Source organism: Equus caballus, chromosome 14 (assembly GCF_041296265.1).
Source record: "Equus caballus isolate H_3958 breed thoroughbred chromosome 14, TB-T2T, whole genome shotgun sequence".
NCBI classification, from domain to species: Eukaryota; Metazoa; Chordata; class Mammalia; order Perissodactyla; family Equidae; genus Equus; species Equus caballus.
This window is the reverse complement of record NC_091697.1, coordinates 56,907,509-56,934,560: the sequence shown is the minus strand read 5'-3', so window position 1 is coordinate 56,934,560 and position 27,052 is coordinate 56,907,509. Positions and strand designations below refer to the sequence as shown.

Below are 27,052 nucleotides of genomic sequence, written 5' to 3'. Positions count from 1 at the left end.
ATATGAAAGGTATATATGTGGTAGAAGAGTCCTGTTGTCCTGGAAAAGACGGAAAACAAAGTAGAATATACTATTGACATCAGTTTAGAAAAATATATGGTAGTGTAGGGTATAGATAATTGACCAAAGAAATATCAATATCCTTAATAACTAGTAATAGCACTAATAATTTTTCCTTGATATTTATGTGGCCACACTTTAAGAAGCCAGAGAAAGATCTGATAATGTGTGGATAATACTTAATATGAAAATTACTTAACTTTTTTATATGTTGTCTCACCTCAATTACTTAAACTAACCTTCCTACTGTTCCCGGGGATGGGCAAATGACAAATCCTGCTTTTCTCCTCAATATTTTAAAGCTGACTACACTGAAAATGTAAAAAACATTTGAAAGACTTAACCGTAGTTTTGGGGAGGAATAACAGCAATAGAGATACTTAGGGGTGGAACAAATTTTACAAAAAGCGTTGTTTATTTATTAGCAAGTTATTTGTTTATTTAACCTGATTTAACCAAGGAGGCTATTTACTTTTTAAAGTGGCTAATCCTCTCCATCAGTTTTTTTTCCCTCTGAACACACAGATATTGCTTAAACAGAACAAAGTCCAAAGATAGCTTGATTTAACCAAATCAAATGCCTATGTCAAGGTCAACAAACCAAGATCACTAAGGAGTTGCATAAGAAAAGAAGGAATTAAACTAACGCAAGTTTGAGATTAGGCCTAAGCAATCTCCCCTTTGAAGAGAGACCCTGATTTTCTGTCTGACCTCAGGAAGGTTCAGTTTCTCTCTGAGGTCTGTTTTCTCTTTAAAACATTGAGAGGCTTGTGTTTGTGTATCTAAGTGTTCTTGGGATATATGATTTGGGATTTTCTTATCGGGGCTCTAAGCTGAAAACAGTTTGACCAAAAGTATCATCTTCATCCTAAAGAATACTTTGTACTTGTATTTTGTACCAAGGAGTTTAATTGTTGAATTCCACACACAGCAATACATATTTAGTAAGGTTCTGAGACAAATGATAAAAACATGGTTAGGGTAAAATTTAACAGTCATGTTTGCTTTTCAGGCCTGACAGCGGTTTAGGTCTTGCTCTTTTCTAATGTAATGTAACATTTCATAGCAGGCATTTGATATTAAAGGAATTAAGTAAGAGGTACTTCACCTTTCACCCCTTGCAAAACCCTTGGCATGACACCTGAATCAACAGCACAAATCTGTAGTTTAAATAAGGGCCTTATCATAAACTTAGAGCAGGAAAAACCCAAGTGGAATGAAGATGATTACTGAGATCATTAATTAACTATGTTGTCTAATCACTCCAGTTTATACCTCCCTTTGGCCTCAAAAGTAAAAAGTCTAATTGAAAAAAAAAACCAAAACGCTTACTTGCCCAGGAAGGAAGTTTGAATGTTTTACCTTACTGTAAATTCTTAGAAGAGGAAACAAAACTACCATTTAGATGTGCTGTTCAATGTGCTGTTGATGAACTTTAGCGTGACTATGCTATGAATCAGCGAGTTTCAAAATTAAAATTACTTCTTAATCCTCCGGTCAAATAGCAAAGGCCTCCTCCTCGATTTGATTACACTTTCAACACACGTACATAATTAACTACTACTTTAAAAAATTTTCCTTACTATTTATACCTGGAATACGATGACTAAATGTGAAATTAAACACTGGGACGAACACTAATCGGTTCAGCTACCAGAGGTACAGTCTCAAGAGAGGACGATGACATCTGTCGTCTCAGGTAATTTTCACAAAAACTCGAGGAGAGGAACTGTCAGTCTCGCCCCATGAAACCTGCTCCTGACGCCCTAATTGCCCTCAGATCCAGGCCCGGCCGGCGAGATGACGTTCACGACGGTGGGGATTTCCGTAGCAGTGACACACGCAACTTCCGGCCAGCGATGAGAGTCAGTGACGTGGCAGGCGATGCCAAGCACAGTCCTTAGGGCCGGGACACCCAGAGCTGCCAGGTGGCCTCTGGGCAACCCCGCGGGGAGAGAAGAGCGCACCGGCAGCCGCGAACGCGAGCCGGGAGCCGGAAGTGCCACGTGTCCCGACTGCGCATGCGCGGCCGGCGGCTGACAGGCACTTCCGGCCAGGGCCTCCCTCCTTCTCTCGCCGCCTCCCAGCCCGCCGTTCCCGGCCCCAACCAGGTCGACTCCCAAACCTCAGCTCCCAGGCCAGACCGTGGCCGCCGCGGGCTGGGGAGAATGCGGCGCCGAGCGTAGGGCTTGATGTGCCGCCCTTTCTCTTTCCCGCCTTCAGTCCTGGGTCGTTAGCCTCCTCCCTCCGCTCCCCGCAGTCGTCTTTCAGCTCTCCGCTTGGCGCGGTCGCAGACCCCGACCAGCCCCTTCCAACCCCGATAAACACCGTCGTCATGTCCCAGCCGGGAATACCAGCCTCCGGCGGCGTCCCAACCAGCCTCCAGGCCCAGAACGGGGCCGCCTCGGCCTCGGGGTCTCCCTACACCAACGGTAAGGCCGCCGGGGGGCGCGGGGGAGGGGGCGCAGCCTGGGCCCGGGCTCGAGCTGACCTTTGGTTGCTGCTGCCTCCTGAAGCGACAGAGGAGGAGAGGGTGACCTCCCGGCCCGTGCCAAGAGCCGGTGGTGGGCGGCCGGACCGCGGAGACCGCGGCGCAAACATGCATCCGCAACCCCGGGGTCATCTTAGTGTTTCATACTTATTTATTCGTCCGTTCAGCAAACAATTAATGAGCACCTGCTGTATGCAACGCTCTGGGTATACATGGGTGAAAAAAACAGATTCAGTCCATAACCCAGAACTCACATACAAGGCTCATAGTGTTTGTTTACGTGCCTTCTCCCTCCGCGCCAGCTCACCTTTGTCTTCTAGAGAGCAGAGGTTGGGGTCTGGTTCATTTCGGTTCCGCAGCGCCTGCAGTGGGGCGGGGGTCGCACTCAGTCTGAATTTGCGGAGATGAGTGAATGATTGTGCTTTTGGGAGATGCCTTTAGGCCTGCTCATCTCTCCCAGAACCGTCCCCGAATTGTACCTAGGCCACCTGTTCAGTTTTTCAGCTTTAGAAGAACCAAATAGAGGGGAGGATCTCCTGTTTGATTTCCAAAGGTCTTTACATCGCTTGGAAAGTGGTTAGACACAATTCTCTGAACCTCTGATGAGAGTGTCCATGTGGCAGTATAATTTCTCGTTTGGTGTGAGACTGTGTTTTAAATTTATACCCCTTCTAGGATTCTTTAAATTGCCCTATATTGTGATTTGCCAAGCTTATTATAGTTGTTATAATACAGATTTTCTGCCAACAGCTTGCCAAGTTACTGATTTGCCTATAAATCTTTGGTTCATGGAAACAAAACTAGTAGAATAATACTAAAATGCTTAAATTGCCCATTGGATTCTAAGATTGTTGTGAAGTTCGAGAAAATAGTGACTAAAATAGCTAATTTACATTGTTTTTAGAGAAGAGTACTGTTGTCTTTACAAAGAAGGTGCTAAAAAACTTTTAAAAATGTCTGTGAGTAGGCAGGTATGTAGGCAGAAGCAAGAATAAGTGGGGGTAAGCACTGAAATGGTGTTAAATTGAATCAATTGTTCCTTCTCAAATTTATGGTAACAGATTATGTAAACTACATTTTATTCTAGGCTATTTAGTAACATTTACACTGAGGATGAAATCATTTTAAGACATTCACTTGAAGGTCAGAAGACTTATGCAAGATGTCATATGGCTATGGCTTTTTCTTACAATCTGTAAATTGCAGTTTTATATGAGCTTTAAATGGCCAATCCTGCAAATATGCTTGTAAGCTTGTATGTAAGTGTAGTTTTGATAATCTTGAAATGTTAGAGAAAAAAAATTAAAAATAAAAAAAGAAAGAAAAAAAAGATAATCTTGAAATGTTAAAGGAGTTTAGCTACTGTGACATGCTGTATTGGAGATGTTGTTGCTATGCTGGTTTGATCCAGTGCAACAGATGTTTGTTGCACACCTTCTAGTCCTTGGGAATATGAAAGAGAATAGGAAAACAGTCCCTGTACACAGTTGCCCAGAGCCAATTGAGGATTCAGATAAGGAAGGAAATCACAGAACTGCAAATACATACCCTTTTGAAGATATGATTTTGACAGTCTTTTTTTTTTTTCTTTCTTTCTCTCTTTTTTTTTGAGGAAGATTAGCCCTGAGCTAACTACTGCCAGTCCTCCTCTTTTTGCTGAGGAAGACTAGCCCTGAGCTAACATCCGTGCCCATCTTCCTTTACTTTATACGTGGGACGCCTGCCACAGCATGGTGTGCCAAGCGGTGCCATGTCCGCACCCGGGATCTGAACCAGCGAACCCTGGGCCTTGCGAAGCAGAACGTGCACACTTAACCGCTGTGCCACTGGGCCGGCCCCTTGACAGTCTTTTTATAAGCCCCGTTTCTAAAGTTTTTTGTAGAAGTATTCTCAGTAAAATGGCTAATGTCCCATGTTGGGTTCCTTTATTGGTCATCCCACTACTAATAAAGAGACTAGGGATGTGGTGGAGAATTGGAGGGGAGGGTATTTGTCTAGAAGGTGAAAAAAAAGTTAAATGGTAGAATCTGGTTTTTTTGGTTAACTCTTTCAAGGCATTTATTGCTGCTTAAATATTTTATTGAATACTCAAGCTTTAGATTAATGTAGCTTGCTTAAATTATATATTACGTTTCACCTAAATCTTCAGATACTTTTTAGATTATAATCAAAAGACTGAATAATCAAATATACACCAAATATAATCAAAATCACCTTTTTTATTTTTCTATACCTTGCTTTCACGTTGTGTGGTGTCATTATATTACAGAATTCCTCACATACCAAGACACTTCTTTCTCTGGTAGAGTGTTACATTGCATTACAATCTAAAGGTTGTCTACATAGGTTTTTCTAAGCCCATGTAAATTTGTGTACACATATTTCCTTTGCAAAAATTGATATTGAAACTGCTAGACTACTTAAACTGGCAGATCTTCATCTGATTACCACGTAGTAAAGCCAAAGGCAGCTCATGACTCCCACTTTTATTTTATTTATTTATTTTATTTTTAATTTTTTTGAGGAGAAAGACTATCACTGAGCTAACATCTGTTGCCAGTCTTCCTCTTTGTGCTTGAGGAAGATTGTGGCTGAGCTAACATCTGTGCCAATCTTCCTCTATTTTTTATATGTGGAACACTGTCACAGCATGGCTTAATGAGTGCTGGGTAGGTCTGCACCAGGGATTTGAACCCACGAACCCTGGGCCATGGAAGTGGAGTGCTGCAACTTAACGCCTACGCCACCAGGCCAGCTCCCTAACACCCACTCTTAGTTAGCTACTTTATTGACTATTTGAATCAGTTTGCCAAGGCAGTTAGAAACTGAAGTTTCAGTCATTTTGTTTTTTTAATGCTCACTTTTTCCTGTATAGATCAGGGGTGAGGAGGATTGTCTCTACTCTCTCTCTCACCAAGATTCTCCTGTTATATTGTAATTTTATAAAATAATATCTGTCTCCCCTCTAGACTGTAAAGCCTATAAGAGCAAGAATATCAGCTTTTGCACATCCTCCTCTCCAGCTCCCCACATCATGTCCAGCACATTTTAGGAGTTACCAGTTTTATTGAATGAAAGTTTTAGAATTGGGTATTTTGTAACTTAGGTCACTAAACATTTATTGACTTATTCATTATAAGATTAGAGCTCACTTTCACCTTTTTTTTTTTTTTTGAGGAAGATTAGCCCTTAGCTAACATCCACTGCCAATCCTCCTCTTTTTTTGCTGAGGAAGACTGACCCTGAGCTCACATCCATGTCCATCTTTCTCTACTTTATATGTGGGATGCCTACCACAGCATGGCTTGCCAAGCGGTGCTGTGTCCACACCTGGGATCCGAACCAAAGTGGAACGTGCAAACTTAACTGCTGTGCCACCAGGCCGGCCCCTCGCATTCTTTTTTATAGTAAATTTTTCTGTGGATTTTTGCACAATATTATTAGCTAAAACACCGTAGAATATGTGGGAAGTTTTTTGGTCATGAGTTTAAGTGGTAGACTTGAGCTCATGCCTCTTTTAGGTGTGACAGAAATGTAGATCTCTTTTAGTTTCACTGTGATGTAAACCATCTGTATGATGGTGTATTTAATATAGAAAGTCTTGAGTCATGATCGAAGCATGCTATGAATAAAATTGGCATGTGGTCTGTAACTCTGATTTTTGCAGCTGAGTTCCCTTTAATGTTTTCAGTGGGGGCAGTAACCTTGGACTCCTGTAAGACTCTCTGCATACCTTTATTAGAATTTACCACATTGAGCTTCTCGCTTGTCTCTGCTCATAGCTTGAAAGCTTCTGAAAGACAGAAATGCTAACAGTAAGAACTAACATTTACTATTTGTTTACTCTATGCCCAGTCACTGTGCTAGATTGCATTATATGCATCATCTTATTTAATCCTCACAACAGCACTATGAGGTGAGAACTTACAGGTTTACTGAGAAGTAAACTGAGATGAGTGGTCAAGCAACTAGCCCAATGTCACACAGCTAATAAATTGTGGAACCTAGATTTAAACCTAGGCAGTCTTAACCACTGTTATTCAACTTATCTGGCTGTTATCTCTGAGTTCCAGGACCTAGCAGCTTGAATTAGTGCCTGAATCAAGATCAAAACCTTCTCTTTGTTTTCTTAATGTAGGTGGGTACATAAAATTGCAGTAAATATTTACTGATATTTTTTGAAACTGCCTCCTAGCTTATTTTTCATTGGATTATACTTAATACGTGACCTGACCCTAACTTTTATTAGTGTTTAGTCTATTTCTTTGCTGTTTCAACTTCACTATTCATTTATGTCTTTTAGATCCTGAAATTGCCCCTACCCTCACTTTGATTCCTAGCATTTGTTTTTCTCCTTCTATTGCTTTCTTTCAAGCCCTTTTTTTCAGTGAGTGACCCACAAGTTATACTCATGCAGTGGCATCCATTTGTTGTACTTATAGTTTCGGTTGGTCAACTCTTTAAGTGATCAGAGTGTGTTTTGATGTGTGGGGTGAGGTGCTAAATCAAAACCTTTTTTTCCACATAGGTGACTTGTCCTTCAACCCTGTTGTATTTAAAAGCAAATACACAGAAAGAAGGAACTTTTCAAGGTTTAAGGAACACATTGCTGTCTAAAATGTATGTGATATTTTTGAATACTTGACCACTTTTCTGTGACTTTTATTTATACTTTCCTGTAGGACACTATAATTAATAGAACCATATTCTGGAGAGCCTTGAATTAATTTAAATGTCATTCAGTTGGATTCATGTATGATAGGTAAAAAATGTAAGCTGTCCCTGGCAAATAGTAGCTCAATATATATTTACTGAATGGGTTAATGAATGAATTACTTAAGAATACAAAGATCTTAAGTCTTTGTCTTACTTGGAATTTTAGGGGAAACCATTCTGAGAGACATCTTTTTCTGTTACAATTAAATTTATGTAAAAGGGGTAGTTTAGTATGTTTTTGTGACTGTTCATTAGACTTTCTTGAAGAAACTTATGAAATTATAATATTTTACTTTGTATTCTTTGGGATAGTATATCACAAGACTCTTAATTTTGCAGATTAGATTTCATGAAGAAGAATAATATATATCAATCATCTTGACACATCAGTGGTTTCTAAAATTCATAAAGTCCACTCTGAAGTACATGGGAATTACCGGTACATGAAATTTTTACTAATGCAGATTCTGGAATCCCACTGAGTCTTATAGAATAGAAATTTTAAAAGGTGGAACTTAGGATCTCTCTGGTTCTGAAGCTGCTGATTGGGTGATTGAGAAGCAATCATCTGCATTTATTTTAATCTCTAGTTTGCCTCTTTGCTTCTCTACCCTTTCTAATTTGGCTTCTACTCCCACACATTCCCCCAAACTGCCCTTAATAAGGCCATAAATGACTTCTTGGTTATTAAGTACAAAAATATTTTTCATTCCTCATTTTATTTTCCAAACAGCTATTGATTACCCTCTACAACTACTTGTTTGGTTTCACATGCTTCTGGTTTTCGTTCTAGCTTTTTAGTTGCTATTTCTCAATAGCAGTATTCTCAGTATTTCTGTTTTGACTTCTCCCCCCTCCACCCTTATTCCTTAAATGTTGATGTTCTTTAGTGTTCTGACCTGGTTTTCTTCTTTTTCTTTCTTTGTTTTATTTTTTTTTCAATAACTATAAACATTTATTATTTCACATAGTTTCTGTGGCTGGCTCTCTTTTTACTTGGTACATACTCCATGGATGATATTAATTCACTGGTATCAAATATTGTATGTATGCCAGTGTCTCCCAAAGTTATATCATAAGCTGAAACTCGTCTCTTTGGCTGCAGATAGGTGTCCTTCTATTAGATGTCACCACTTGGATTTCTTCTTGGCACCAAAAAGTATGTTTAACATAATTTTTCAGTCCCCCTTCCTTTTGCTATTCCCTGCCTTCCCCAATTCTTTTCTCCTCCTGTCTCAGTGAGTGGCACTGCCATCCACTGAGTTGCTCAGATCAGAATCCTGGGAATCGTCCTTGCTTCCTTCCTCTAGTCCATTCCACATTAGTTTACATATTCGATTCCCATAGTCAGTTCCACATCAAATCCTATCAGTTGTATTTCCTCAGTCATTTTTTTTTTTAAAGTGATGTATAGGTGCTAAATATTTCTTTGCAATCTCAGTATCAAATTATTTTTTATGAAACGTATATACAAACACAAAACTAGGTATAAACTGCATATGTTTATAGCTGTTATACCATTGTAAAACCAAAACAAATGAAAATAAAAATATCTACAAAAGCAGCACAATTCAGAGGACAGCCCGGTGGTGTAGTGCTTAAGTTTGTGTACTGTGCTTTGGTGGCCCATGTTTCACAGGTTTGGATCCTGGGCATGGACCTACACACCGCTCAGACTCCTTAAAGATGTAGTCCTAAATTGCTGCTTCACTTTAGACACTTGACTCAGACACTTGACTTTTGTTCTGCCATACTGAACTTTTTCCAGAATGCCCTTTCATGACCACATGCTTTTCCACATGTTGTTCCCTTTTCTGGAAAAACTCCTGACGCTCCTTTTTCTGGGGCTAACTCCTGTTATCTTAAGATTTCAGTTTAAACTTCCCTCCCTCAGGAAACCATCTTTGCTACCTTTCTGCCTTCAGTTTAGCTCAAGTGCTCCTTCCACAGTGCTCTCATAGTGTCCTGGGTTTCCACTATCACAGTGGTACCAAACCTTCTAATCTCAAGTTCGTGTGCCCCATGTGCAGTAAGCCAATCACTGAGACATTGGTGCTTGGAGATGGAGAAAGGTTTATTCGAATTGGCCAAAATGAGAAGGTGGGAGGATTGGTACTCTCAAATCCTCCTTAACAAGAGAAGAAAGCAGGGGGATTTATAGAGCCAAGGGGCTTGGCAGGAGGAGTTTCAGAGAAACAAAGGGTAATCTGTTTCTTTCACTCTGGATAAGCCCTCTGGGCAGTCTGACTTCTGGCCATCAATAGCAGTTGGGGGCTGGTTATCTGGTTATCCTTGAAGGCATTCTTTTTCTTCTGTAAAACAAGCTGATAAATCCTTGTGACCCTTGAGTCACCTCTCAGGTTAAACAAAAAATCAGGAAATTGACAAGATTAACTTCTCTTCATCTATGTCTGTGTTGGGAACAAGGTCGAAAGGTAATGTTACTGAATATTTATAGTAATGCTCAGGTACCTGGCTTCAGCATCACTCTGTCGTTCTTGCCCGGTTATTTTCTTCCCATCTGGACTGTGAGCTGCTTGAGGGCAGGGATAAAGTGGACCTTACTCACCTTTGTGTCCTCAGAGATCTCGACGAAAATAATCCATAACCAATCTATAAATGAAAATTTGGGTGAGTTTATTCTGAGCTTAAATTTTAGGATTATAACCCGGGCGAGTCTTTCCACAAAGGAACAGAGCACTCCAAAGAAGTGGGGGTATAAGGGTGGTTATATACCCTCAAAGAGTGTGTTTCACATATGATTGAAATGTCCCTTTTACAATAGTCACGAGGCTGCTCTGTCAGCACAGCGATTGATGGAAACGGCAGATAGGTCTGCTGTCTCAGTGAATGCCGCGGGGTGGCAGGTGTGTTGCCTCGGGCTGGGGGGTTACAGATGAGCGCTGCAATCGGTTCCCAGCCTTAAGAAACATGCTTAATCTTTAAGGAGATGCCAACATTGGGAGGGGGAGAGAAGTTGCACCTTTATCTCAAGGGCCTTTTGCTCTTGCCAGAGGGAATCTCTAAAGCAGATATACAATGCGTGCTCAACGGCCTCCGGCCTCCGTCAGGCCCTTTTGGAAGGACAAGGTCAGGCTGAATTAGGTTTACACCAAATGGCTTCCTCATATATTCCAATATATCCTATTACTTGCCATTTTTATTTGTCAGAGATATTTAGTAAAATGTGTCTTTTGATCAGGGAATGAATAGAATCATCTTAACCATTTGCAATAAAATGAATAATTAGCCTAAATTACTATCAATCTTTAACTAAATGAAAGACTATAAAAAAAGATTAGTTCTGATGAAATTAGTTGGTTTACCGATAACAGAATTATCAATGAGGGGCTGGCCCCATGGCGCAGTGGTTAAGTTTCTGCACACTGCTTTGGTGGCCTGGGGTTTGTCTTTGGATCCCAGGTACAGACCTATGCACCGCTCCTCAAGCCACACTGTGGTGGCATCCCACATATAAAAAAGCAGAGGAAGATGGGCATGGCTGTTAGCTCAGGGCCAGTCTTCCTCAGCAAATAGGGGAGGATTGGCAGCAGATGTTAGCTTAGGGCTAATCTTCTCCCCCCACCCCAAAAAGTATATACTCCAATGGTTTTTAGTGTATTCACAGAGTTGTGCAACCCTCATCACAATTGATTTAGAACATTTTCTTCATTTCCCCCCTTCCCCCCACCAAAACCCTGAACCCAATGGCAGTCACTCTCCATTTGCCCCTAAACCCCAAACCTTAGGCAAAACTAATCTACCTTCTATCTCTATAGATACGCCTATTCTGGACATTTCATATAAATAGAATCACATAAATATGTGGTCTTTAGGGATTGGCTTCTTTAGCATAGTATTTTTGAGGTTCATCCATGTGGTGTGTATTCAGTATTTCATTCCTTGTATGACCAAATAACATTCCATTGTGTGGATATATACGCCATTTTGTTTATCCTTTCATCAGGTGACAGACATTTGGGTTGTTTCCACTTTTTGGCTATTATGAATAATGCTGCTATGAGTTTTCATATGCAAGTTCCTCTATGGACGTACAGTTTTCAGTTCTCTTGGGTATATGCCTGGGAGTGGAATTGAAGGATCATGTGGTATCTCTGTGTTTAACATTTTGTGAAACTGCCAAACTGTTTCCCAAAGTGGCTGCAGCATTTTACATTCCCATTAGCAGTATATTTGAGTCTCCAATTTCTCCACATCCTTGTCAACACTTGTTATTGTCGGTCTTTGAATATAGTAGTAATCCTAGTAGGTGTGAAGTAGTATCTCATTATGGTTTTTCACCTTCACTATTGATATTACTGTTGTCAACATTACTAAAACAGCTTCCAGAGTACATAATTTTCGCTTCTTTTTAAGTTGTTTGGTATACCACACTCTGAGTCTGGGTAAGATGTTGTCTTTGGAAATTTTACCCTAAACTGCTAAGTTCTTATTAGCCTCTCTCATTTATTAAGTAGGTGTGATTTGTGGTCTCTACAATATAACTGGTTAGTGTTGCTTTAAACATTTTATTTTGAAACAATCCTAAATTTATAGACAAGTTGTAAGTACATTACAAAGAACTTTTTTTTCCTGAACTATTTGAGAGTAAGTTGCTGACATGATGTCCCATCACTCACAAATACTTCAGTTTGCTTATATTTCCTACAAATAAGACAGTTTTCCTAAATAACCTCAATACAGCTATCAAAATTAGGAAATGAATATTAATGTGCTACTGTCATCTAATCCTCAGACCCCATTCAAGTTTCACCAGTTTTCCCAATAAAATCCTTTAATCGCAAAAGAATCCAGTCCAGAATCACATTTATCATTTAATTGTCATGCTTCTGTAGTATTTGTCAATCTGGAACAGTTCCTCAGTCTTTCCTTGACTTTCATGACCCAGATGCTTTTGAAAACTACAAGCCAGTTATTTTGTAGAATGTCTCTCAATTTGAGTTTGTCTTCTATTTTGTCATGGTTAGATTCAGATTCTACACTATAGCAGGACTGTTGCAGAAGAGATGCTGTGTTTTTCTCATTGCATCCTATCAGGTGGCAGATGATTTCATTTTTTTCTATTATTAGTGATGGTCACTTTGATCAGTTGATTAAGGTGGTGTCTGCCAAGCTTCTCTACAGTAAAGTTGCTCCTTTTCCCTTCATAATTAATAAGTATTTTGTGGGGCTATACTTTGAGACTCTGTAAATATCTCATTCTTTGTTAGACTTTTATTCATTATTTATATTGATATGGACTATTTATTCAGTGGGTTATAATCCATTATTATCATTGTTTTGATGGTTGTATTTTCTCAGATTTTCCCTGTAGTTCCCCTTCAAGCTGTTTTCTGCATCCTCTTGTCATGCCTCATTCTTGGGCACTTTCTTGCTTTCTGGCACATTAAGGTGTTGTGGGCTCATCTTGTGCTTTCCAGCTCAAGAATCAACGGTGATTCCTTTTAGTGGAGAATAATATTTAAAAACCAAGATCTCAGTACTAAATGTGATCCATGCTATTAGAATGTCCTTGCTACCAGTCTCAGCAGACAGAGCCAGGGAATCTATAAACACACACACACACACACACACACATAAATCCATGAGTTTCAATTGTAACCTCAATGCAGGCCCACCACTGAGTTCATTCTAGTTTTCCCCTTTCCATAGTTGTGACTCCCTTCCCTGAGAGTGAGACCTTGCTTGCATTATCCAATATATATTTATTTGATCAATTCCCTCGTATATAACCATTCTCCCATTGGTGGTGCTGCCCCCTCCTCACTCTACTCAGCTTCCCCCAGGTGTAGATGCTTATCCCTCCTAATGTCTTTAGGACTGAATTTTTCGGGAAAGGGACTGTCTTGCTTTTTAGTTTATTTAAAAGTTTTGCTTATTTAAACATCCAATGTTATGGTGCCATATTGTGGAATAATTTCTTTACCTTTATTTTAAGGGATCCCATCAGGTAATCACGATAGCAGTTGACATAGCCTTTATTAAAATTGATTCTCACTTTTCCCCAAATAGTATTTTATTCAAAATAAGAGACTGTGCTATAATATTTATTCTTTGATTCATTCAACAAACATTTATTGAGTACCAGCTATGTGATAGAGATGTTTAAGTGCTGAGAATACAGTGATGAACCCAAAAAGTTTCTACCTTCGTGGAGCTTGTTATAGTGAGGTGGGCAGACTATAAATAATAACGTAGCATCATAACGTAGAAAGAAAAATAAGGCAAGGTCAGAGGGAAAGAGAACAAAAGAGGTACTGTTTTAGATACAGTGTTCAGGCAGTGCCTCTTTGAGGAGGTTATATCTGATACCTGAATGAAGAGATGGAGTGAGATTACCTTGAGGAAGAGTGTTCTTGGCAGAGTAAAAAGTGAAGAACCTTCTGGTGGGAGCATATTTAATCTTGTTGAAGAAACGTTAAGAACATGTGTGGCTGGAGCTGAGTAGAGGAGAGGAATAAAGAATTCTTTGAATAGCTTGCTAATAAAGGCCTTTGGCTAGTACATGGAGTGGTTGATGCCAGCTGATATAGTGACCTTACCGTAGGCATTTACTAAACTCAAAGAAGAGGGATTCTTTGTATAATGGGCTGTGTAAAGGGGCTTTCAGTCTTTACTGGAAATTATTTATTAAGCTATTTTATAGTGTATGGTAAACTGTTATAAGGTAGAATTGTAAAAGCATATGTTTGTTTGGAACCGCAAATCTCCTCCAAGTTCTACAGCATGCACAGCCACCTCTCTATAGTTACAGATGTTAGATAAAAAGACTCCTTGGCCTGTGAAAGTAACCAGATATTATTAACTAATAGTAAAATTGAATTAGACCTGGAAGGGCCTAATGAGAGAAGAACCATGCTTGATTAATATAACAAGGATAGATTTAATGAATCTATGGTTTAAGATATTGGCTGCTTTCTTATCTGAGTTGATGTACTCTGTTAGTCTTACAGAAAAATTGAGCTTTATACTAGAATTTTCCTAGAGAACAGGCAAAAACCAAACAGAATCAGAGGAATACAGGATACTTATTTCCAGATTAAAAAGAACATATTATTATCCTGGAACTGCTTTGTTAAAAAAAGAGTGTGTCCAATATTTTTTAAAAAGAGAGTAGTAAATGAGGCCAGAAAGGAAGCCAGGACATAGAGGGTCTTGTAAGCTAAGATGAGGACTTTGGAAGTTTTGTGCACGGAAGTGTATATGATCATGTTTTAAAAGGTAATAGCTTGTGCAGGGACTAAATCATAGAAAGATAAAGCAGGATGCAAAGGTGTCAGTTGATCCGGTGGCTTTCAGACTCAACTGTAATCTAGAATAAGAAATACATTTTTTTTGGGGGGGTGGGGTGGGGAATATTGGCCCTGAGCTAACATCTGTTTCCAATCTTTCTCTTTTTTTTTCCTCCCCAAAGCCCCAGTATATAGTTGTTTATCCTACTTGTAAGTCACTCTAGTTCTTCTATGTGGGATGCCACCACAGCATGGCCTGATGAATGATGTGTAGGTCCACACCCAGGATCTGAACTGGTGAACCCTGGGCCATGAAAGCAGAGCATGCAAACTTTACTCAGCCACAGGGCCAGCCCCAAGAAATGCATTTTAAATAGCGACCCAGGGGCCAGCCCAGTGGTGCAGTGGTTAAGTTTGCATGTTCCGCTTCTCGGTGGCCTGGGGCTTGCTGGTTCGGATCCCAGGTGCGGACATGGCACCGCTTAGCACGTCATGCTGTGGTAGGCATCCCACATATAAAGTAGAGGAAGATGGGCACAACTGTTAGCTCAGGGCCAGGCTTCCTCAGCAAAAAGAGGAGGACTGGCAGTAGTTAGCTCAGGGCTAATCTTCCTCAAAAAAATAAAATAAAATAAAAAAATAGTGACCCAGTATATAAATTCACATACGTATATATTTATAAATGAAACCACACAATATTTGTCCTTATTGCATGTAATATGCTGTGATATTTTCCATTCTTAACTACTATCTTCTGTTTCATTACAAAAAAGATACTTTGTAACTCATTGATTTTATGGCCCATTAATGGATTGCTACCCACTGTTTGAAAGATCATATTAATCCACTATGACAAAGCATTCTTATACAGTGAAAACCTTTGAGGAGAATCATATATAAGATGACTTTTTCTTTTATGAGAAATGATTTTTTAGGAAAACTTCACCTTATAATTGGGCATTTATGGCACTTTGAATAATTGATAGCCTTTTCTTTTAACTAGTTAGAAATGAAATTAAATATTCTATTCATAGGATTTATGAACTACAAAATACCTAGCAATGAATTAGCTAGATTTAAGTTAAATAAGGTATAAGATGACTTTATGAAAAAAACATGAAATATGAGAAGAGTGATGTCAGCATCATGGCAAAGTGAACTCTTCCCTTAGACTCTCCCCCTTAAGATGCAATGAAAAGGACACTCATAAACCAATAGGCAACATTCACACAACACAATAGATGTCTGAGAGACCCACGTATCCATACATCTGAAGGTGGAGGTGCTGGACCCTCTGGGAGTCAGTGTCTTAAGGCACAGGACCGTGCGTGGCTCTGAGAGGAGGCAGGGGCAGGCAGCCTTCTGCAGGAATTCCTTTCTAAGGAATTCTAAGTTACTTCCCAGCCCATGGGAAAGCTCCATACTGAGGAGGCTAAGCAATTGCAGGGACATTTTCACAAGCCAAGCAGCCCAGGAGGTCAGACAGCAAGGACAGAGTGGGAGTGGCCCTGGGATCATGCATGCCAAAGAAAGCACCCTTCCCCCTGCCTGGCGCACCAACTCATCCAGAGAAAGTGACCCCCACCAGAGTGCCAGCACATATGTGAGTAAAGTAGCAGTGGCCAGCAGGCAAACACAGCTAGGCTCTGTCAGCATGGCTTCCAAAGGACAGGCACAGCTGCCAGGGATTGCAGTGGGTTCAGAATACACAGCTCCTGCCCTCTGTGCCAGTTGTGGCAGGTGGAATCTGTGACCAGATACTACCAGTATGCGAAGGTACGAATCCACCCCATCAAATAGGATGAAGCGGTATATTAATACTGCAGACCAGAAGGAACATGGCAAGTACCTAGAAATCAATCCTGAAGGCACAGAAATTTACAATTTAAATGACAGAGAATTCAAAATGGCTATCATAAAAAAACTCAACAAGTTACAGAAAACTCAGAAAGACAGTTCAATGAAATCGGGAATAAAATTAATGAACAGAGGGAATTCTTCACAAAACACATTGAAACTATAAAGAAAAACCAATCAGGAATGTTGAAGATGAAAAACACGATGAGTGAGATAAAGAAAAACCTGGAATCCTTACATAACAGAGCTCATATTATGGAGGACAGGATTAACAATTTAGAGGACAGAAATATAGAAATGCTTGAGATGGAGGAGGAGAGAGAACTAAGACTAAAAAGAAAAAATTCTCCAAGAAATATCTGATTCAATTAGAAAATGCAATATAAGGATTGTAGGTATTCAAGAGGGAGAAGAAAGGGAGAAAGGAGCAGAGAGCTTGTTCAAGGAAATAATATCTGAGAACTTCCCAAACCTGGAGAAGGAGCTGGAATTACAAGTAAAAGAAACAAATATAACTCCTAATTACATCAATGTAAAAAGACCGCCAAGGCATATATTAGTAAAACTGGCAAAGTCAATGAGAAAGAAAAAAATATTAAAGAGTAGCAAGGCAGAAGAAAATAACCTACAAAGGAACCCCTATCAGGCTTCTTGCAGATTTCTCAGCAGAAACCTTCCAGGCTAGGAGAGAGTGGAATGATTTATTCAAAATTCTGAAAGACAAAAACTTTCAGCCAGGAATACTCTATCCAGGGAAAATATCCTTCAGATATGATGGAGAAATAAAAACTTTCCCTGATAAACAAAAGCTGAGGGAGTTCATCTCCACCAGGTCCCTCCTGCCCAAATAAATGATCAAGAAGGCCCTCACACCTGTTAAAAAAAGGATTTACAAAGCCTTGAGCAAGGAGATAAATAGGCACAGAAAAATAGAAAATTGCACCTCTGTATCAGAAGAGGTTAGCAAACAATTATGTTAAAGATAAAGGGAAGGAAAACATAAAAGATAACTATCATCACTTTAACTACAAACTCACAACACAAAACAGAATAAGTTGTGACAACAGTAACAGATGGGGAAGGGGAAAGGGATGGAACCTGCTTAGACTAAGAAATAAGAGGCTATCAGAAAATGGACTATCTCATCTATGAGATCTTTAATGCTCATGTCACAGTAACCACTAAACAGAAAATCAGAACAGAGACAGAAATGATAAATAAAGAGAAAACCATCATAGAGAACCACAAACCTGAATTCGCAGTCTGAAATACATGGACAAGAAACAAGGGAAATACAGAACAACAGGAAAACAAGTGATAAAATGGCAGCATTAAGCCTTCATATATCAGTAATCACTCTTAATCTAAATGGATTGAATTCTCCAATCAAGAGACACAGAGTGGCTGGGTAGATTAAAAAATAAGACTCAACAGTATGCTGGTTCCAGGAAGCACATCTCAGCTTTAAAGACAAACACAGGCTCAGAGCGAATGGATGGAAGATGATACTCCAAGCTAATGGCAAACAAAAGAAAACAGATGTTGCCATACTTATATCAGACAAGTAGACTTTAAGATAAAACAGGTAATGAGAGACAAAGAGGGGCAGTATATAATGATAAAAGGAACATTCCACCAAGAGGACATAGCACTTATAAATATATATACACCTAACACAGAAGCACCAAAGTACATAAAGTAATATTAACAGACCTAAGAGGAGATATTAACAGCAACCCAATAATAGTAGGGGACCCTAACACCCCTCTTACATCAGTGGATAGATCATCCAGGCAGAAAGTCAACAAGGAAATAGTGGAATTTAAATGAAAAACTAGACCAGATGGACTTAATAGCTATATATAGAACATTCCATCCAAAAACAGCAGGATACACATTCTTCTCAAGTGCACGTGGAATATTCTCAAAGATAGACCATATGTTGGGAAACAAGGCAAAGTTCAATAAATTTAAGGAGATTGAAATCATATCAAGCATCTTTTCCGACCACAATACTATGAAACCAGAAACCAACTACAAGAAAAAAGCTGGGAAAGTGACAAACGTGGAGACTAAACAACATGCTACTGAACAACGAATGGATCATTGAAGAAATTAAAGGAAAAATAAAAAAATCTGGAGACAAATGAAAATGAAAATACACCATACTAACTCATAGGATGCAGCAAAAGCAGTCCTATGAGGGAAATTCATAGCAATACAGGCCCACCTTAACAAAGATGAAAAATCTCAGCTAAGCAATCTTAAACTACACCCACTAGAACTAGAAAAAGAAAAACAAACCAAGCCCAAAGTTAGCAGAAGGAGGGAAAAAATAAAAATTAGAGCAGAAATAAATGAAATCGAAGCAAAAAAAAAAAACAGTAGAAAGGGTCAATGAAACTAAGAGCTGCTTCTTTGAGAACATCAACAAAATGGACAAACCCTTAGCTAGACTCACTAAGAAAAAAAGAGAGAAGGCTCAAATAAATAAAATTAGAAATGAAAGAGGAAAAATTAGACTGGATACCACAGAAAGAAAAGGATCATCAGAGAATACTATGAAAAACTATATGCCAGCAAATTGGACAACCTGGAAGAAATGGATAAATTCTTAGACTCATACAACTTCTGAAAGCTAAAACAAGAAGAAATAGAGAATCTGAATAGACCAATCACAAGTAAGGAGATTGAAACAGTAATTAAAAACCTCCCCCAAAATAAAAGTTCAGGGCCAGATGGCTTCTCTTGAGAATTCTACCAAACATTCAAAGATTTAATATCTGCCCTTCTCAAACTGTTCAAAAAATTCAAGAAGATGGAACACTTCCTAATACATTTCCAACATCATCCTGATCCCAAAGCTGGAAAAGGACAACACAAAGAAGGAAAATCACAGGACAGTGTCACTGATGAATGTAGAGGCAAAGATCCTCAACAAAATATTGGCAAAGTGAATACAGCAATACATTAAAAGGATCGTACACCCTGATCAGGCAGGATTTATACCAGGGATGCAAGGATGGTTCAACATCCACAAATCAATCAGTGTGATACACAACATTAACAAAACGAGTAATAAAAACCACATGATTGGGGCTGGCCCCATGGCCAAGTGGTTAAGTTTGTGTGCTCCGCTTTGGTGGCCCAGGGTTTCAGTGGTTTGGATCCTGGGTGCGGACATGGCACCGCTCATCAGGCCGTGCTCGTGTGCCATAGCCAGAGGCACTCACAGCTGAATATACAACTATGTACTGGGGGCTTTGGGGAGAAGAATCAAAAAAAACCAAAACAACCCCACATGATCATATGAATAGATGTAAAGTATTTATCAAGATCCAACATCCCTTTATGATAAAAACTCTGAATAAAGTGGGTATAGAAGGAAAGTACCTCAACATAACAAAGGCCATGTATGACATACCCATAGCCAACATCACAAGCAGTGGGGAAAAACTGAGAGCCATCCCTCTGGGAACAGAAAGAATATAAGGGTGCCCACTCTCACCACTCTTATTTTTTTTGAGGAAGACTGGCCCTGAGCTAACATCCGTGCCCATCTTCCTCTACTTTATGTGTGGGACGCCTACCACAGCATGGCTTGCCACGCGGTGCCATGTCCACACCCGGGATCTGAACCAGCAAACCCCAGGCCGCCAAAGCGGAATGTGCACACTTAACCGCTGCACCACCACGCTGGCCCCTTAATATTCTTTTTGTAATTTATCTCTGTTGGTAGGTATACATGTAGTTTGTTCATTTTATTGACTTTAGTCCATTGTGTGACTAATCTACAATTTATTTATTGTCTCCTGTTGATGGATATTTCATTTCCTTCCAGTTTTTCATTATTGTAAACAATGCTGCCGCTGATACGTTTGGATCTATTTATTTTGTCCTGGAAGAATGGCTGTTTTGTTTTCCAGAGCAATGTGTATAAACTAACTCCCCTGTTTCAACTACATACTATGTATGTATATATGCTTTTGTAACCCCTCTAGCTTATCTCACTCTCTCTATATACATATGCTTATGTATGTTCCTATAAGCATTGTGTAATTCATGAAAGGATTCAAATTAGGCTGATGACATTTATGCATTGGTTGTGTGGATTGAGGAGGTGTGACTGGAAGATAAATATTTTCTTTTTATGTCTTTTAAATGTAAAAAGCCCACAGAAATTAAAGTTTGTATGAGTGTCATCTTTTTAAAAATGTTCATCTTATTTCCTTTTATTGTGTAATTTTATGTACAGAAATGACAGTATATTCCTGAGAAGTGGTGATTCTAGGAATTATTATTATTTTTTTAATATTTTATTTTTCCTTTTTCTCCCCAAAGCCCCCTGGTACATAGTTGCATATTTTTAGTTGTGGGTCCTTCTAGTAGCAGCATGTGGGATGCTGCCTCAGCATGGCTTGATGAGTGGTGCCATGTCTGCACCCAGGATCCGAACTGGCGAAACCCTGGGCTGCTGAAGTGGAGTGTGTGAACTTAACCACTTGGCCATGGGGCTGGCCCCGGGACTAATTTTTTTATAACAGCTTTAAAGTGTACAATTCAATCGATTTTGGTGTATTCACAGAATTTTGCAACATCACTACAATCAGTTTAGGAACGGCCAGACTGTTTTCTAATGTAGTTCCACCATTTTACATTTCCACTAGCTATGTATGAGGGTTTCAGTTTCTCCACTTGTCAACACTTGTCAACACTTGTTATTTTCCATCATTTTTATTTTAGCCATCCTAGTTGGTGTGAATGGTAGCTCATTGTGGTTTTGATTTGCATTTCTCTAATGACTAATAATGTTAGGCATTTTTGCATATGCTTACTGGCCATTTGTATATCTCTTTGGAAATATATTTGAATGTCTGTTTAAATCCTTTCCTCATTTTTTAATTGGGTTATTTGTCTTTTTTATTGTTGAGTTGTTAAGAGTATTATATGTCTTACTGTATTTTTTGAAGTATTACCTTATTTGCAAGACTAATTTTTTCTCCTCTTTTTGGAAGGTCCTGTCCAAAATGCACTGATGTCTTCGCAAGTGTCAGTGAGCCAAGGATATAATTCTCAACTTTCAGGATCCTACCCTCATCCAATACCAGCAAAGACTTTGAATCCAGTTTCTGAACAGCCTAACTATGGTGATTCTCAGACTGTTTCTCCATTAAGTAATTATCAGGGACCTGGGCGGACTATTAATAGACCTCCTGTGGCTTCTAATCCAGTGACAGGTTCACTTCATAGCGGTCCTGTTCCCCGAATGCCACTACCTACTTCTCAGAACCCAGCTGCTACACCCATGCCTTCTGGTAGCTTTCTTCGTGGAGCCAACATACCACCACCTTTGAATTGGCAATATAACTATCCATCCACAGGCTCACAAACAAACCGTTGTCCTCGTGCGTCATCCCAACCAACTCTGTCTGGGAATACAAATTCGACAAGTCATCAATATGTTTCTTCTGGAGATCCTTCACTTCAAAACAACTTCATAAAATCAGGTAGAGTTCTTATAGGAGTGCTTAAAATGTAGAAATGGGGGACAAAGAGAACAGATTAGTGGTTACCAGAGGGGAAGGGGTTTGGGGGGTGCGCAGAAGGGGTAAAGGGTCACATGTATATGGTGACTGACAAATAATAATGTACAACTGAAATTTCACAATGTGATAAACTGTTATGACCTCAATTAAAAAAAAGTAGAAATGGGGAACTTTTGATTGTTTAGATGTTTGAGTTAATATTTCAAGTCTTAAAACCATATGGAAGACTATTGATTTTTAAAATCATTGTTTATTTTTAAATAAATTACTTCTCTAATCTTTGAATTAACCTAAAATCATGGGTTGTTCCTGCTTTGCTTCTTTCCTTTCAAGGTATCCTCTTTGTTTCTTTGGTCACCCATAATATTTCAGGGATTCAGGTATGCTTGCAGAACCACTTCCTTAAGGACTGGCCATTATTTTATTAACTGGGTTCCATTTTGTATTCTGGGGAAGCTCAATCCCTGTGTTCTTTCTTTGGTCTTTTTTTTTTTTTTTTCTTCTTTTTAGGAAGATTAGTTCTGAGCTAACTGCTGCCAGTCCTCCTCTTTTTGCTGAGGAAGACTGGCCCTGAGCTAACATCCATGCCCATCTTCCTCTACTTTATATGTGGGACACCTACCACAGCATGGCTTTTGCCAAGTGGTGCCATGTCTGCACCCGGGATGTGAACCAGTGAACCCTGGGCCTCCGAAGCAGAATGTGCGAATTTAACCGCTGTGCCACTGGGCTGGCCCCTTTCTTTGGTCTTGATCTGAGGCTTGGGCTGTCTTTTTGTTGTGGCTTAGACAGTTTTAGGCCCTAGATTGTAGGATCCTGGAGGGGCAGGTCAAAACAGACAATACTGTTGGAGTGAGGAGTGTTATTGAGTATAACTGTGGTCAGAAAGCAGTGGACAGAGATTTATATCTTTCTTTTCATCTCAGGGTTTTATAGTTTTAGCTCCTGCATTTAGGTCTTTTATCAATTTTGAGTTAATTTTTGTATATGGTGTTAAGTAAGATTTCAACTTCGTTTTTGTCTATGTGGATATGCAGTTGTCCCAGGACTATTTGGTGGAAAGACTGTTGTTTCTCCCATTGAATAATCTTGACTCTGTTGTTGAAAATCAATTGATCATAAATGTAAGCGTTTATTTCTGGACTCTGAATTCTATTCCATTGATCTGTATGTCTATCTTTTTACCAGTACCAAATATCTTGGTTACTGTAGCTTTGTAGTAAGCTTTGAATTTGGCAAGTGTGACTCCTCCAACTTCGTTTTTCTTTTTCAAGATTGTTTTTGCTGTTCTGAGTCCCTTGCATTTCTATAAGAATTTTAGGATCAGCTTGTCAGTTTTTGCAAAATTGGGATTTTGATAGGGTTTTTGTTGCATCTGTACATCAGTTTGGAAAGAAAGGTATATATGCTTTGACTTTCATTATTTTATTTTTTAACCTCAGTGTTTGGTCATACCTGGTTCAAAAGTAGGTTAACTTAACCATTTCACTATTCCTTTTTTACTTATTGAGGTTAGTGTCTTACACACTTATCAATATTAATAGTGTTACGTTGAAAAGTATTTAAAATTCTGTATTGGGATGTGCAGGTTGATTCTGCTCAGCAGATATCCTCAAGGAAATGAACTAGTGAAAGCTTCCAAGTGAAATAGTAATATCAGTAGTTAGGTTTTTATATTCATATGTATTTCTGTGTCTATATACTACATATACTTCGTCAGGCTTGTAGTTTGTTAACTACTGAAACTGTATTTTTCTTAGCCCCTTGACTAACCATTGGCTTTGGTGAGTGCACTTTGCATCTTGGCCTTATAAAGATTGTGGCTCCTTCTAGAAACTTAGTTTCTTTCTTTGTTTTTTTTGAGGAAGATTAGCCCTGTGCTAACATCTGTGCCCATATTCCTCTATTTTATATGTGGGATGCCCCCACAGCGTGGCCTAATAAGTGGTGCATAGGTTTGCACCTGGGATCCAAACCAGCGAGCCCCAGGCCACCAAAGTGGACGCACAGCCCATCTGCTGTAGTGCCGGGCCAGCCCCTAGAAACTTAGTTTCTTTGTCGAAATCCTCTGAACCACAGTTGTTACAACCAAAATCCTGCTTACTTTTGTTTTTATTCATTTGACAACCATGAGTGAGTATCAGTCACTTGAAATTAATAAATATTCACTTCATTATTAATAATTATAGGTAACATTTATTGAATATTTATTCCAGCACTTTACTAAACTTTTATATGTGTTATTTTATTTAATCTTTACAACAGTCTCTTTTACAGATAAGAAATGTTAGGCTTGGATAATTTGCCCAAAGTTGCAAGAAAATAGTTTGGGAAACTTTGTACTATTTAAAAACTATTTAAGAGTAGGTATAGCTTTTCATTAAAAAGCACATAATCAATAATCTGAAGTATTTTGGCTATAACAGAAGCTCTAGGTCGAGCACCTTGACTGTAGTACAGTTGTGAAAGAGACTTAAGTAAGTGCCAAAACCTATGAAGATTCCCATATAAAAGAAGGGGAAAGAAAGATTATATAAACTAATAAAATGAACTTAGATATATGACTATCCTACTTTTTTCTTATGAGACCTCTAAAAAAAGTCCTCATTTTTTACCTGTTTTTTTCCAACCTATTTTTGATAGTAGGTGCCCGATTGTCTGATCAAAACTGTATCTAACTTACACTATTTCTAGTCAGAATATTAAAATTCTCTGACTTTTTTTCTAGTAGGGCACCTTTTAGCATCCTTACGTTAGCTTTAGGAATCTCAGAAGGCAGATTCTGAAACTCTAGCTATTAGTGTTATAAATAAGAATTATTCACCTTGAAAAAATAATGTCTATTTTATGAAATGTAGCATATTTTGGATTCAAAAATATTTTTCTTACAGCTGTGAAAAATCTCTATAAGTTCCCTTGCATTCAGTTAAACATTAGGTTGCTGCATCTCTGTGGCCAGATGTGTCATGTGTTCTTGTTCATGCTGAGTTGGTAATGTACCTTGCCCTTTTTGTTCCTTTGACTTGTCTCTATTGCCATAGATATGTGTGATGCTTCTTTGATAAGGGAGTTACGTGGCAGTAATCTTTGTCTTCACTTTTGTCAACAGTGCACTGATTATTAGTCTTGTAGAGAGCTGTAAGGTTTGGTAATATCATTTTTCAATTTGACCCTGGAGAATTGAACAATATTGAAGAAACATATTGAAAATTTTCTTATCTAGGTACCTTTATTCCTTTAGTTTTACAAAATACAGAGTTAACTGTAGACTATAGTGTAAGTAAAATTTATTACCTCTTTCACTTACAAATTCAGAGGATAAAAAACATCTTGGAATGAAAAATTAAATCACATACTTAACTGTAGTATTTTATCTACATTGTGGACTTTGTTCTTCCTCTGTGGCATATGAGAAGGTGGAAGCAATATTGTTGACTTGAATGAACACGTGGTTGTGGATTTTGAAACTGTTGACATCACATAGAAGAATTTCCCCAAGAATGACTTATAATTTTTTTACACCAGTCAGAACTTGTCCTAATAGAAAATTGGTGAAATTGAGATACTGGTAGATACAAGGACAAATACCATGTCATTCTTAGTTTAGTTTGATGGGTACTTTTAAACCTCTTGGATGACAGTATTTTATAAGGTATATACAGAAACTTTGGATTGTTTCCTGATTTTTAAGCCAAGGGAGTGTTCTTAATATAGTGTTTAAACCATTATTGAACGTAGGCTACTTTTGATTATTATTAGGTAAACATTGAACAGTGTAAAAATTTATAATCTCATTTTTAACGGGTTATACCCCCCGATAAAAATGAAGTGAAATGAAATAAAACTTGGAGAATTTAGAATAACCACAATATGGTTTTATAAAGCTAACTCTAAACCTAATTGATGTTAATTGAATGGACTATGTTAATAGGCCATTAGTAACATTTTATTCATGTTAATTTCTACAGGAATATTTGACATGGCCTGTTGAAACTCTGTAACCAGTTAATAAAAAATTAATAAACAAGGCATTGTATCTATCCTATAAGTGATTTGATGCTGAGTTTATATTTATATTTTTTTAATAATTGACAGATAAGCATGATAGGAGAGACTTGGAAATGTATAAAGTATGCATATAAATTAAAAAGTCATAAATCTGGGAACTTAACGTATTTCTGGTAATTTGTTGGGTGATTATAATTAAAATGTAAATTTGGTAAAAGGCTGTTTTGGCGTTTAAGTTCTTAAGTGACATGTGAAAAACCAATGTTTCCGTAGGTCCTATGCCCCCCTTAGTGAATCCACCTCTGCCTACCACATTTCAACCAGGAGCTCCTCTTGGGCCCCCTCCAACTGGAGGACCACCTACAGTGAGGGCCCTCACTCCTCAGAAATCATCACATAGAGCCATGCCCCAGCCCTCATTTAATTCACCTATCAACCAAGAAGGTAAGCACGGCAAAAACCAAGTCAAGATCTAAAGTTTTGACGTAGGGCGGAAGGATGAATATTATCTGGATTAGGTGCATCCAAATCATATTTTTCCAGAAAACGTTTTGGTTAGGGATGGCCTTCAGGAATTTAGACTTTAAAAAAGTTCCTCAGGGGCCGGCCCCGTGGCCCAGTGGTTGGGTTTGCGTTCTCTGCTGCGGCGGCCCAGGGTTTCACCAGTTCAGATCCTGGGCGGGGAAATGGCACTGCTCATCAAGCCATGCTGAGGTGGCATCTCACATGCCACAGCTAGAAGGACCCACAACTAAAAATACACAACTATGTACCGGGGAGCTTTGAGGAGAAAAAGGAAAAATAAAACTTAAAAAAAAAAAAAGTTCCTCAGAATTCTACTGCCCTGTGCTGGGCTATGGGCTATCATTTGGGAACCACTGCTGTTAACTTTTTTTTTATTGCTGTGCAGGTTTTAAAAATCATGCCTCTAAAGTTAGGTGCCTTTTGGGAGAGGGAGGTGAGAGGGGAATTCCTGCTTTTCTGGACATGGTGTTAGAACTACATTGGCTCTTTTCCATGGAAGCAGAATTTTGATTGCCACTATTATTGTAAATATTAAACAAATGTTTATGAGCCTAATGAAAAGTTAAATATACAAGCAATTTGAAGTTTTATATAAA

General features: G+C 38.8%; 1 protein-coding gene across 2 annotated transcripts in view; it reads left to right on the top strand.

Annotated features, from left to right (window-relative positions):
* Positions 1-1,898: 1,898 nt before the first annotated feature.
* The window catches only part of SEC24A (SEC24 homolog A, COPII coat complex component), a 67,019-nt gene continuing 41,865 nt past the window's right edge, over positions 1,899-27,052 (top strand). The window contains exons 1-3 of one of the 2 annotated variants that reach the window (XM_001504390.6): positions 1,899-2,492; positions 21,393-21,884; positions 26,205-26,375. In XM_001504390.6, coding sequence (XP_001504440.1) covers positions 2,396-2,492; positions 21,393-21,884; positions 26,205-26,375 — 760 coding nt within the window. In that variant the 5' untranslated portion in view covers positions 1,899-2,395. The remainder of the gene's footprint in view (positions 2,493-21,392; positions 21,885-26,204; positions 26,376-27,052) is intronic. The other variant, XM_070234294.1, reaches the window with a different exon arrangement.